The 13,160-nt window shown below is 45.2% G+C and overlaps 1 protein-coding gene across 2 annotated transcripts in view; it reads left to right on the top strand.

Annotated features, from left to right (window-relative positions):
• Nucleotides 1-13,160, top strand: part of WDR75 (WD repeat domain 75) — a 400,614-nt gene that overhangs the window by 17,478 nt on the left and 369,976 nt on the right. For both annotated transcript variants that reach the window (XM_056534259.1, XM_056534260.1), the window contains exon 2: nucleotides 6,261-6,390. In XM_056534259.1, coding sequence (XP_056390234.1) covers nucleotides 6,261-6,390 — 130 coding nt within the window. The remainder of the gene's footprint in view (nucleotides 1-6,260; nucleotides 6,391-13,160) is intronic.

The raw sequence follows: 13,160 nt of genomic DNA, 5'->3' as shown, positions 1-13,160 counted from the left end.
GTGATACGCATCATTTCTTCTTCTCCAAGGTGAGCAGCCACTATTAAGGGGCTTTATTTCCCCACCTACTCTCAAGGGTAATACACGAGGCGCTGTTTGCGGTCTGTTTCTTTGTCTTTCTATTACCACAGGTAAAGTGACAGTGGTCAGATTTGCAAAAAATGCTCCCGTCCTTAGGGTCATAATGGGCTCCGTCCCCAAGGGGTTAAATGATACTAGTGTTTAGATAATCTTCTATTGTACTGCTTTAAAAAAAACAAAAACAAAAATGCAACTTTTTTTTTTTTTTTTTTTACAAAATTGTTTATAATTGCCCTATTTTGACCACCTATGTTTTCATTTTTCCATATACCGGGCTCATTTTGTTGCGCCATGATCTGTAGTTTTCATCTGTACCACTTTTGCATACGTTTTTAAATCATTCTTTATATATCTTTTCGGAATGTGATTAGTATTATCGGCGATCTCCTTCTCTGGCCTACTGGAAGGCAGAACAGACAAAAAAAACCTTGGGATTATGGCAGGAGCAGGTGAGGGGACCTCCGTCCGCCATCTTGGGTGATTGGATCCCTATGCCGATCCGATCATCCATTAAGTGTCGCATTGATCAATACAGATCACGGCACTGCATCTGATGGGTTATTGGCAGACTGTCCAGGCCTGCTGGAACTTGTAGTTCTGCATCTGGAGGGCCAGATGTTGAACTAAAACTCCCAGCATGCAGGGAGTGTCTGGGCATGCTGAGAGTTGTAGTTTTGAAACTTCTAGGGGGCCACAGTTGAAGATCACTCACCTCGATCTTCAGACTGTGGCCTATCCTTGCCGTCCCTGCCGGTTACATCCGCTCCCGCACACCCCAACTGCCACCACAGAGTCCAGGCAGCAATCACCAACCTTGCTCTGCCTGGACTTCAGGGACGGGCAGAATGAGGGATCATGACGTTTGACCATACCCCCTCCTGCTATTGGTCGGTCAGTCCTGACTGACCAATGGCAGGGGATAGGAGGAGTGGCACCCCTGCCACCTCGCACCTATCGTTCAGGATGGTCGAGACGGTCTGATAGCTCCGATCATCCTTATTTTCCGGGCGATCAGGTCACCAATGACCCTATTGGCCGGAAAAAGCTGTGATTAACTGGTCAGAATTGACTGGAGAATCACAGCGTTCGCCGACAAGGGAAGGGGGCTGTCAGGACCCCCTAAGCGATGTCCTGGGATGGCTGCTTATAGAGATCAGCAGTTATCCTGTTCCGATCACCGCCCATGGTGAACAGAATACCCACGGGTGTACGCCCTTGGTCCTTAAGTACCAGGTTAACAAACCACTTACAGACCTCTTCACTCCGGATATTGCTAGTATTCTCAACTTCAGTATAAAAGGTCTAGAAAGGAGCCACCCTTAAAGATATTTTTTTGGCCAGTTAATAGGATGACAGTCTGAAATTTTCCTAGAGTACCATCCTGGGATCGGTCCTTAGTCCTAAACTATTTTCAGACCCCTTTTTTAATCCCTAAATTCAATCCCTATTAGGAACTTCTCAAGACTGTACTGTTGGTAGAAGTTACTTCAGCAAGGATAGAAGGCTTGTCAGCCCTTTCTAGCTCAGAGCCCTACAGTCTGGGGTTAGATGATAGATGACATTTTCTACCCACATCTGGCTTACCTTGCTAAGGTATCATGTGTCCCAAAACAAAGTACTACCATCTTTTTGTTCAAATCCTTCTAATAAGGAAAAGCTTTTTCATACCCCAGATGTAAGGAGGTGCATCTTAGGGTATTTAGACAGAACTAAATCCTTTTCCTTTTTGTTTAAAGGGTATTCCAGTGAAAAACTATATATATTCAGGGGTGTGGAAATTTTTATAAAAAACTACTTGTCCACGGGACTAAAATGGAGCAAAATCTACTTGTCCCTCATGACGATCCACTTGTCCCAACCAATTTTCGCTTTTACACTGTCATTTTTTCCTCCTCGCCCTATAATAGCCATAAGTACCTAATATAAGGATACCTTTTAAGTTTTCAATAACCTATTCTCTGAACCAAAAAATATATATATATTTGGGGAAGTGAAATTGAAATAGTAAAAGATAATTTTGCAGATTTGGTGGTTTTCTTTTCTGCGCCATTTACCTTGTGGTTGAGGTAACATGTTAGTTTTATACTTTAGGCGCCTGATTACAGCAATACCAGATTTGTATCGTTTACGTCATGTTTTACTAATTCTGAATGTTTTCTAATTTTTTTTAACCCCTGTAGCTTTATTTTTTTTCCGCATACCAGGCTGTATGAGGGCTCATGTTTTGCGCCATAATCTGTTTTTTTGTATCAGTACCATTTTGGCATTAATCTGACTTTTTAATCGCTTTTTAACTTTTTTTATGGGATATTATAAAAATTGCAAATCTGTGGTTTGGTATTTTTTTACATTTACCGTACGGGATACATAATGTTATATTTTAATAGGTTGTACAATTACGCACGAAGCGATACCAAATATGTTATATTTTTATTTTTGCATGTTTTTATATAGGAAAAGGGGGTGATTTGAACTTTTAACGTTGAAGACTGCTGCATTAACCCCTTCCAACTGTGGCCCTCCAGATGTTGCAAAACTACAACTCCCAGCATGCCCGGACAGCCAACGGCTGTCCTGGCATGCTGGGAATTGTAGTTTTGTAACATCTGGAGGGGCACAGTTTGAAGACCACTAGGTTAATGTCTTTCAAACTTTTATTAAAACTTTTTTTTTTTTTTTTTTTTTTACACTTTATTAGACTTATGAGGAATCATTAGATTCCTCAGACAGATGAATAGAGTTCTATTGAACTCTATTAATCTGTGTGCTCTGTGATCCATTGATAGAGCCTGGTCCAGCCAGGATCTATCAATGACAGAGCCGGGACAGGAGGAAGCAGAGGTAAGTCCTCCGGCTACCTCTATAGTGGATCGCCCCCCCCCCCCCCCTGCGATCGCGCTGCGGGGGGGGCCATCCACCCCACTAGCCCACCAGGGAGCATTCACATCTCCCTTAAGACGCCGCTGTCAGCTTTGACAGTGGCGATCTAAAGGGTTAATAGCCAGCCGCGGCGATCGCCGCATGCTGGCTATTAGCGGCGGCCCCCGGCTACTGAGAACAGCCGGGGGCTGCAGAGTATGGAGCAGGAATCCCGAGCCCGCTCCATACATACTGCAGAGCGCCGCAAGCATCTCCCCGCGCAGATGTGCCTCCTCCCCTCAGCTCTCCGAAGCTACAGCTGGGGGGAGTGAAGGCAGAGGACGCAGGTCTGCACGGGGAGCAAGAAGCCACGCCCCCTCATCTCCCCCCGCACGTCTGCAGAGCAGGGGAGAGAAGACATACACAGCTTCTCATCTCCCCTACTCTGCTTCCGAGGATACAGTTTTTTATTGTCGGAGGCGGCAGAGTATGGAGCGGGCAGGAGTCGCCAGCCCGCTCCATGCAGACTGCAGTTCGCCACCGCACTTGTCAGGTCCCGCCCTGCTTGCCCGAAGCCGGGTTAAGGGCCGGACAAATTCACCTGCCCGGCGCCCAAAACTGCTAGTCCCGGGCGTCGGGCGATGGCAATTCCACATTCCTGTATATTTATTTTTCATATCAACTCGTTACAGAAAGTTAAACAGATTTGTAAATGACTGCTATTACAAAAACATCTTAATCCTACCAGTACTTATCAGCTGCTGAAGTTGAGTTCTTTTCTGTCTAACAGTGCTCTCTGCTGACACCTCTCTCTCTCTCAGGAACTGTCCAGAGTAGGAGCAAACCTCTCCTGTTCTGGAAAGTTCCTGAGACAGAGATGTCAGCAGGGAGCACTTTTGTCAGACAAAAGTTGAATTTTTTTAATTGCCATTTTTTTGACCCCTGTAGCTTTTTTTTATTTATTTTTTCCTGCATACCAGGCTGTATGAGGGCTCATTTTTTGCGCCATTGTGTTTTTTGTATCGGTACCATTTTGGTATTTTTTTTACATTTACTGTACGGGATACATAATGTTATATTTTAATAGGTCGTTCAATTACGCACGCAGCGATACTAAATATGTTTATTTTAATTATGTTTGCATGGTTTTATATAGGAAAAGGGGGTGATTTGAACTTTTAACATGGAAGGGGTTAAGGTGTGTTTTCAAACTTTTTTTATTAAAACTTTTTTTTTCACACTTTATTAGACTTTTAGGAGGAATCATTAGATTCCTCATACAGATGACTAGAGTTCTATTGAACTCAATTGATCTGTGTGCTCTGTGATCCATTGATAGAGCCTAGTCAAGACAGGCTCTATCAATGACAGAGCCCCGGGAAAGCGGGGAATAGAGGTAAGCCCTCCAGCTACCTCTATAGTGGATCGCCCCCCTGCGATCACGCTGCAGGGGGCGATCTAGCCCACCAGGGAGCATTCATATCCCTTTAGACGCCGCTGTCAGCCAGCTGCATGCTGGCTATTAACGGCGGCTCCCGGCTACTGAAAACAGCCGGGGGCTGCAGAGTATGGAGCGGGCAGGAGTCCGGAGCCCGCTCCATACAGACTGCTGAGCGCCGCATGCTGGCTATTAACGGCGGTGTGAGGTGGAAACTTGTGCCCTGTGCAGACTTGCGTCCGCTCCTCCCCTTAGCTCTCCGAAGGTTTCCGAAGCTAGAGCTGGGGGGAGCGAAGGCAGAGGACGCAGGTCTGCATGGGAAAAAGCCATGCCCCCCACAAGTCTGCATGGCAGAAAGAAGGCAGAGCAGGGGAGAGTTGACGTACACGGCTTCTCATCTCCCCTCCCCCTGCACTGCCTTCAGAGGACGCAAGTTTTTACAGCCAGGGGCTGCAGAGTACGGAGCAGGTGCTTCATACAGTTCGGAGCCCGCTTCATACAGACTGCTGAGCGCCGCACCGCTTGTCAGGTCCGGCCCTGCTTGCCTGAAGCCATTTTAAGGGCCAGAAAAATTCACCTGCCTCGCGCTCGGAACTGCATGTCCCGGGCGTCGGGCGATAGGAATTCCACATACCTGAGTATTATGTCCCTGTCCTTTTGAGTCCATGCCTCTTTTGATACAGGACAATAGCCTGCTGGCCATAGAAGTTGCTGATTGATGCTGCATTTATCCACATTCAACCTCATATGCGAAGTGGATGCCCAGACACTTTGTCTAATGTGACTGTCCAGGATGTGCTTAAGTTACAAGATGACTTGGATAGACTGTCTATGTTCCTTCTATGTGTCCTCAGGGCTTGCTTTCCTTTCAGGTGTCAGAGCCCACTCCACTAGGTCAGTGGCATCCTCTTGGGCTGAGAGAAGAGGGGCCTTAGTAGATCAAATTTGCATGGCTTGCCGCCTGGTCTTCTCTTATTTTCTCCAGACACTACAGGATGGATGTTGGGAATTCTTCCTCTGCTATTTATGTTGGCCGTCCTCTTACAGGCTGTTGTCCCACCCTAGGTTTTCTTCTGATATTACTCTCAGGTGGTGCTGTCATGGAAAATGGGAATGCCGGTAATAACTCACTGGTAATTTTGTTTTCCTGAGCCAAGACAGCACCAGGGCATTCCCACCCGATGTTCTTTGGAGTTATATTTACTTTATTACACTGGTGTTGAATACACCTTTTTGTAATTATGTTGGTTTTCTTCCATTTATCATGTGCATATATTTCATGCTAAGCAGTGAGGAAGGAACTTCTAATAACCCCACCCCCTCTTTTTTTTATTTTTATTTTTATTTTTTTTACCTTGGCAGGGCAGACCAAAGAGCCAGACCAAATGGTTTCACTGGCCTTATGTGCCCTGCGTCCCAAACATTCCCCATTCTTCCCATTAAAGTATAGGTTTAAATATTTTTTCTCTTCTCAAGTAACTTTCACATGTCACTACTGCACCAAACTAGGTGAAAAAGGAACAGTTGTCACTCAAGTTGCAGTGTTGACAACTTATTTCTAACAAAGTGCCACAGACAAGTGTGATTTGGGTACATGCCATAGTAAGAAGCCAAAGAGCACACAACATTAGGGTCAGTGATGGATACTACAAAAATGCAGCAAAGTTGTGCTGCTCATTTAGGCCCTCCAGATCCATTGTACTATTTTCTGTTCAACATTTTGTGGCTTTGGGAGTGCTGTAGAAGAAAATGAGCTGAGACCTGGTTGGCACCTACACCAGCAGTTTGCCCTTGCATCCGTTATTTTTAAATATTTTGCATACAATTGTCTGTCTTAAGCATACAATTTTACTAACTTTATTTTTATGTTTTTATCAAACAGGTACCTTATCTGTGTCTCAGGCAACTCAATCAAAGTTTTAAGCACTATAACAGAGGAATGCATACATGTGTTATGGAGTCACAGGGATTTGGTTACTGGAATTGAACTCAATCCAAATAATCTTCTACAGGTGAGAAATAAAACTAATAACTCGGTTATATTTCCAGACATATACAGTATCCAGTAAAAGCAAACATTTTCTCAGCCAGTCTGATTAATGTGGTCTGCAGACTACACTTTCAGGGGTGTTGCTAGTATTGGTTTCTAGTATTTACCTCTTGGTTTAATTGTAGATCAAGCAAAAGCAGTATTGTCTAAGAACTTGGATATCATGTTATATCTGTGCATATTGGGTCAGATTTTCACTTTTGAAAAGAGGCATGACTTGACGGCAAGGGCTGTGACTCAACTGCTGAGACATTCGCACAGAATTTTTTTTGTGTCCTTAACCACTTAAAGGAGATCTGTAGCGTACAATTTTTTTTATAATCCTATTTTTATAAAACTATAACTCCCAGCATGTCATAGATATATGCAGTCATCCCGTTCCAATCACTGCCGCTTGCCGGGCGGTGATCGGAACAGGATGACTGCTGATATGTATGACATGCCCTTTGGCTGTCAGTGCAAACTGGGAGTTATAATACAGGCACGCACTCTGCCCTTAAATGGCACTATCACCAAAACTATATTTTTAAAAACTAGCCATAGAAAAGAAGTGTATCTGTAATACTATTTAATTTATTTTTTTCCAGTTTCCCTTAAACTGCTCCTATAAAAGTGGCCCACACTTGAGATTACATGAGGAGGAGGAGGTTTTAGGGTGTCACCCCAGTAGTTAGGAGATTATATGAGGAGGGGGTTTGTTACAGGGTCACCCCAGTAGTAATCATGGGGAAGCTGGATAACATACATGTTGACAGACATATTGCTTGTCATTTAGCTTTACTACATAGAGGCCTTCATTGGGATTGTAATCCCGCAGGAACCAACCCAAAACGTGCAGGCGGTCAGAAGGCTGCTGTTAGCGCTCAGGCCCAAATCCTGCAATATCCTGCACCACCATGGAAGCATCAATAGATGTCCAACTCAGTGACTGGTTCACAGTGCTCCTCCCAGTCCTGTCTCTTCCCCCTGCTGCCATCGCACGACCATTTTGTGGCATGCTTAGGCTGCCCTGGAGGTTCGTCTACTCTGTACTCCATCTTCCGCCAGCCTAGTTAGGTCAGAGCTGCCATTAATGTTACTCACAATTCACACACAGTGTGTGCTGTGTTGCGGCCTCTGTCTGCACTTATGTTCACAGGGGTAAGTGAACTGAAGAGCATTGCACCCGAGCATCTTCTACAGATCCTAGGGTTCGATGTTCTGCGGTCTGCATGTACCCACCATGTGTATAAGTGTGTAATGTACATTCCTATACAAGTGGGGGTATTATCTGCAGAGCATTGCATCGGTCAGTGACAATCTGCAGTCACTGGTATTAACATCTGCACATACCCCCATGTATAGCATTGTGTGTATGTGCAGAGCATTGCACTCTAGTATCTGTACATTCCTATGTTAGCGGACAAAAAATCATTGAGCAGGATTGAAAAAACAGTCCTGCACAGGGCTCTACTACATAGTGTATAAGAAAAACAGCAGGCAAACTCCAGTAAGGCTGGGTTCACACCACGTTTTGTTAACCTGTTGGGGACGAAGGGCGTATGCATACGCCCTTGCGTCCTGGTACTTAAGGACGAAGGGCGTATCCATACGCCCGTGGGAATTTCGGCGCGCGCCGGGCGGGGACCGGGCCGGGGTGACTGCTGATATCTATCAGCAGGCACCCTGTGCAAATGCCCTGGGGGGTCGTTAGACCCCCCCATGTTGGTGAACGGCGCAAATCGCAAGTGAATTCACACTTGCGATTTGCGCCGATTACGGGTCTATGGTGACCCGGTGACCCGGAATAGAAGGGGGATCGCGGGGGTCTAAGACACCCACGATCCCCCTAAAGCGATAGGAGTGAGGTGGCAGAGTTGCCACCCCTCCTATCTCTGCTATTGGTGGTCTAGATGCGACCACCAACAGCAGATCTGGGGCGGAGGGGTTTACTTTCGTTTTCCCCGTCCTGCCCTGCCCACAATAGGCGGGGCAGAACGGGGAAAAGGAAGAGTCCACTTACCCCTCCGGAGGCAGCGGAGCGACGGGGATCGGCGGTCGGCGACGGAGATCTGCGGCGGCATGCGGCAGAAGAGGACGGCTCCCGGATGCGACGGAAGCCGGTGAGTAGTTGCCTAGCAACATCTAGAGGGCTACAGTCTGAGACCAATATAGTGGTCTCTAGACTGTAGCCCTCCAGATGTTGCAAAACTACAACTCCCAGCATGCCCAGACAGCTGTTTGCTGTGTGGGCATGCTGGAATTTGTAGTTTTGCAACAGCTGGAGGTCTGCAGTTTAGAGACCACTGCACAGTGATCTCTATACTGCCCTCTAGAACTTGCAAAACTACTACTCCTAGCATGCCCACACAGCTGTTTGCTGTCTGGGCATGCTGGGAGTTGTAGTTTTGCAACATCTGGAGGGTCACAGTTTGGAGATCACTGTTCAGTGGTCTCTAAATTGTAGCACTCCAGATGTTGCAAAACTACAAATTCCAGCATGCCCACACAGAAAACAGCTGTCTCGGCATGCTGGGAGTTGTAGTTGCGTACCTCCAGCTGTTGCATAACTACATCTCCCAGCATGCCCTTCTGTGATCAGACATGCTGGGAATTGTAGTTTTGAAACAGCTGGAGGCACACTGGTTGGAAAATACTGAGTTAGGTAACAGAACCCAACTCAGTATTTTCCAACCAGTGTGCCTCCAGCTGTTTCAAAACTACAACTCCCAGCATGTACTGACAGACCGTGCATGCTGGGAGTTGTAGTTTTGCAACAGCTGGAGGCTCACAGGTTCTGTTACCTAACTCAGTATTTTCCAACCAGTGAGCCTCCAGCTGTTGCAAAACCAACTCCCAGCATGCACGGTCTGTCAGTACATGCTGGGAGTGGTAGTTTTGCAACAGCTGGAGGCACACTGGTTGGAAAACCTTCAGTTAGGTTCTGTTACCCAACTCAGTATTTTCCAACCAAACTGAAGGTTTTCCAACCAGTGTGCCTCCAGTTGTTGCAAAACTACAACTCCCAGCATGTACTGACAGACCGTGCATGCTGGGAGTTGTAGTTTTGAAACAGCTGGAGGTTTGCCCCCCCCCCCCCCCTCCCCCCATGTGAACGTACAGGGTACATTAACACGGACGGGTTTACAGCAAGTTTCCTGCTTAAAGTATGAGCTGCGGCAAATTTTTCGCCGCAGCGCAAATTCCTAGCGAGAAACTCACCGTAACCCGCCAGTGTGAATGTACCCTAAAAACACTACACTACACTAACACCTAATAAAGAGTAAAACCCTACATATACACCCCCTTACACTGTCCCCCCCCCCCCCCCCAATAAAAATGAAAAACGTATTGTACAGCAGTGTTTCCAAAACGGAGCCTCCAGCTGTTGCAAAACTACAACTCCCAGCATCTCCGGACAGCCACTGATTGTCCAGGCATGCTGGGAGTTTAGCAACAGCTGGAGGCACCCTGTTTGGGAATCACTGGCGTAGAATACCCCTATGTCCACCCCTATGCAATCTCTAATTTAGTCCTCAAATGCGCATGGCGCTCTCACTTTGGAGCCCTGTCGTATTTCAAGGAAACAGTTTAGGGCCACATGTGGGGCATTTCCGTACTTGGGAGAAATTACACTACAAATTTTGGGAGGCTTTTTCTCCTTTTACCCCTTATGAAAAGGAAAAGTTGGGGTCTACACCAGCCTGTTAGTGTAAAAAAAAAAAAAAAAAAAAAAATAAAATAAAAAAATTTACACTAACATGCTGGTGTTGCCCTTTACTTTTTATTTTCACAAGAGGTAAAAGGAAAAAAAGACCCCCAAAATTTGTAACTCAATTTCTCCTGAGTACGGAAATACCCCATATGTGGGCGTAAAATGCTCTGCGGGCACATAACAAGGCTCAGGAGTGAGAGCGCACTATGTACATTTGAGGCCGAAATTGGTGATTTGCACAGGGGTGGCTGATTTTACAGCGGTTCTGACATAAATGCAAAAAAATAAATACCCACATGTGACCCCATTTTGGAAACTACACCCCTCACGGAATGTAATAAGGGGTGCAGTGAGCATTTACGCCCCACAGGGGTCTGACAGATTTTTGGGACAGTGGTACGTGAAAATGAAAAATGCTCACTGTACCCCTTATTACATTCCGTGAGGGGTGTAGTTTCCAAAATGGGGTCACATGTGGGGGGGTCCACTGTTCTGGCACCACTGGGGGCTTTGTAAATGCACATGGCCCCCGACTTCCATTCCAAACTATGTCTCTAAAAGCTCAATGGCTCTCCTTCTCTTCTGAGCATTGTAGTTCGCTCGCAGTGCACTTGACGTCCAAACATGGCGTATTTCCATACTCAGAAGAAATGGGGTTACAAATTTTGGGGGGCATTTTCTCCTACTACCCTTTGTAAAAAAGAAAAATTTGAGGAAAAAACTGCATTTTAGTGGAAATTTTTTTTTTTTTTTCATTTACACATCCGACTTTAACAAAAAGTTGTCAAACACCTGTGGGGTGTTAAGGCTCACCGTACCCCTTGTTACGTTCCTTGAGGGGTGTCGTTTCCATAATAGTGTGCGATGTTTTTTTTTTTTGCTGTTCTGGCACCATGGGGGCTTCCTAAATGGGACATGCCCCCCAAAAACCATTTCAGAAAAACTCACTCTCATAAATCCCATTGTCGCTCCTTCCCTTCTGAGCCCTCTACTGCGCCCGCCGAACACTTGACATACACATATGAGGTATTTTCTTACTCGAGAGAAATTGGTTTACAAATTTTGAGAGGATTTTTTTCCTTTTACCCCTTGTAAAAATTCAAAAACTGGGTCTACAAGAACATGCCAGTGTAAAAAATGAAGATTTTGAATTTTCTCCTTCACTTTGCTGCTATTCCTGTGAAACACCTAAAGGGTTAACACACTTACTGATTGTCATTTTGAATACTTTTAGGGGTGCAGTTTTTATAATGGGGTAATTTATCGGGTATTTCTAACCAGAAGACCCTTCAAATCCACATCAAACCTGAACTGGTCCCTGAAAAATTCCGATTTTGAACATTTTGCGAAAAATTGGAAAATTGTTGCTGAACTTTGAAGCCCTCTGATGTCTTCCAAAAGTAAAAACTCATCAATTTTATGATGCAAACATAAAGTAGACATATTGTATATGTGAATCAATATATAATTTATTTGGAATATCCATATTCCTTATAAGCAGAGAGCTTCAAAGTTAGAAAAATGCTAAATTTTCAAATTTTTCATGAAATTTTCAAATTTTTCACCAAGAAAGGAGGCAAGTATCGCCGAAAATTTACCACTAACATAAAGTAGAATATGTCACGAAAAAACAATCTCGGAATCAAATTTATAATTAAAAGCATTCCAGAGTTATTAATGCTTAAAGTGACAGTGGTCAGATTTGCAAAAAAATGCTCCCGTCCTTAGGGTCATAATGGGCTCCGTCCCCAAGGGGTTAAATACGGCTCCTGTATACGGTTGGGAGGAGGGGGAGCGGGGCTTAATCGCGGCGCCTGCACTCAGCCATATTTGGGAACCGTATTTAATGTATGTCTATGAGCCGACCGGAGTGAACCGCAGCCTCCGGTCGGCTTCGTTTTCGGCCGTATGCGGTTTCCCGACCGCAGGCAAAAACGTGGTCGACCACGTTTTTGCCTGCTGTCGGGAAACCGCATACGGCCGAAAACGAAGCCGACCGGAGGCTGCGGTTCACTCCGGTCGGCTCATAGACATACATTAAATACGGTTCCCGAATACGGCTGAGTGCAGGCGCCACTATTAAGCCCCGCCCCCCTCCTGCCAGCCGTATACGGGAGCCATATTTAACAAAACGTGGTGTGAACCCAGCCTAATCCTTCTTCCTCTCTGTGTAACATGTGCAGCATAAAACCAGAGAGGAAAGGGTTACAGAGCAGAGTGCAATGATTGGCTGACAGCTCAGTGACACTCGGTGAGGAAGTTTAGTCATATACAGTGAGGGCAAAAGAGAGAAGATGGAAATTCAGTGTGATTTGATATAAACTGATTTTAAAAGAAAAACAGAAGCTAGACACAAGTTAATGTACATCATCAGGATGAGGTACTAACAGAACGTTGTTCTTCTTCTGTGATATAATAGGTACTTTAAGCTTTAAAGGGAACCAATCATCAGATTTTACCCTATATAACGCTTGGCAAAGCGTTATATAGGGTAAAATCTTTATTTCACCATTCCCGGGGGATGCTCCTGCCCCCAGGGATGGTGAAGATATGAAGTTACATAGTTACATAGTTAGTACGGTCGAAAAAAGACATATGTCCATCAAGTTCAACCAGGGAATTAAGGGGTAGGGGTGTGGCGCGATATTGGGGAAGGGATGAGATTTTATATTTCTTCATAAGCATTAATCTTATTTTGTTCCAGGAATGTATCTAATCCTGTTTTAAAGCTGTTAATTGTTCCTGCTGTGACCAGTTCCTGAGGTAGAACATAAATTCACAGTCCTCACGGTAAAGAAGGCGTGTCGCCCCTTGAGACTAAACTTTTTCTTCTCCAGACGGAGGGAGTGCCCCCTCGTCCTTTGGGGGGGTTTAACCTGGAACAGTTTTTCTCCATATTTTTTGTATGGGCCATTAATATACTTATATACGTTTATCATATCCCCCCTTAAACGTCTCTTCTCAAGACGAAACAATTGTAACTCCTTTAATCGCTCCTCATAGCTAAGATGTTCCATGCCCCATATTAGTTTAGTCGC

Source organism: Hyla sarda, chromosome 8 (assembly GCF_029499605.1).
Source record: "Hyla sarda isolate aHylSar1 chromosome 8, aHylSar1.hap1, whole genome shotgun sequence".
NCBI lineage: Eukaryota > Metazoa > Chordata > Amphibia > Anura > Hylidae > Hyla > Hyla sarda.
Note: the sequence above shows the minus strand (reverse complement) of the source record. Positions and strands in the feature narration are given on the sequence as shown.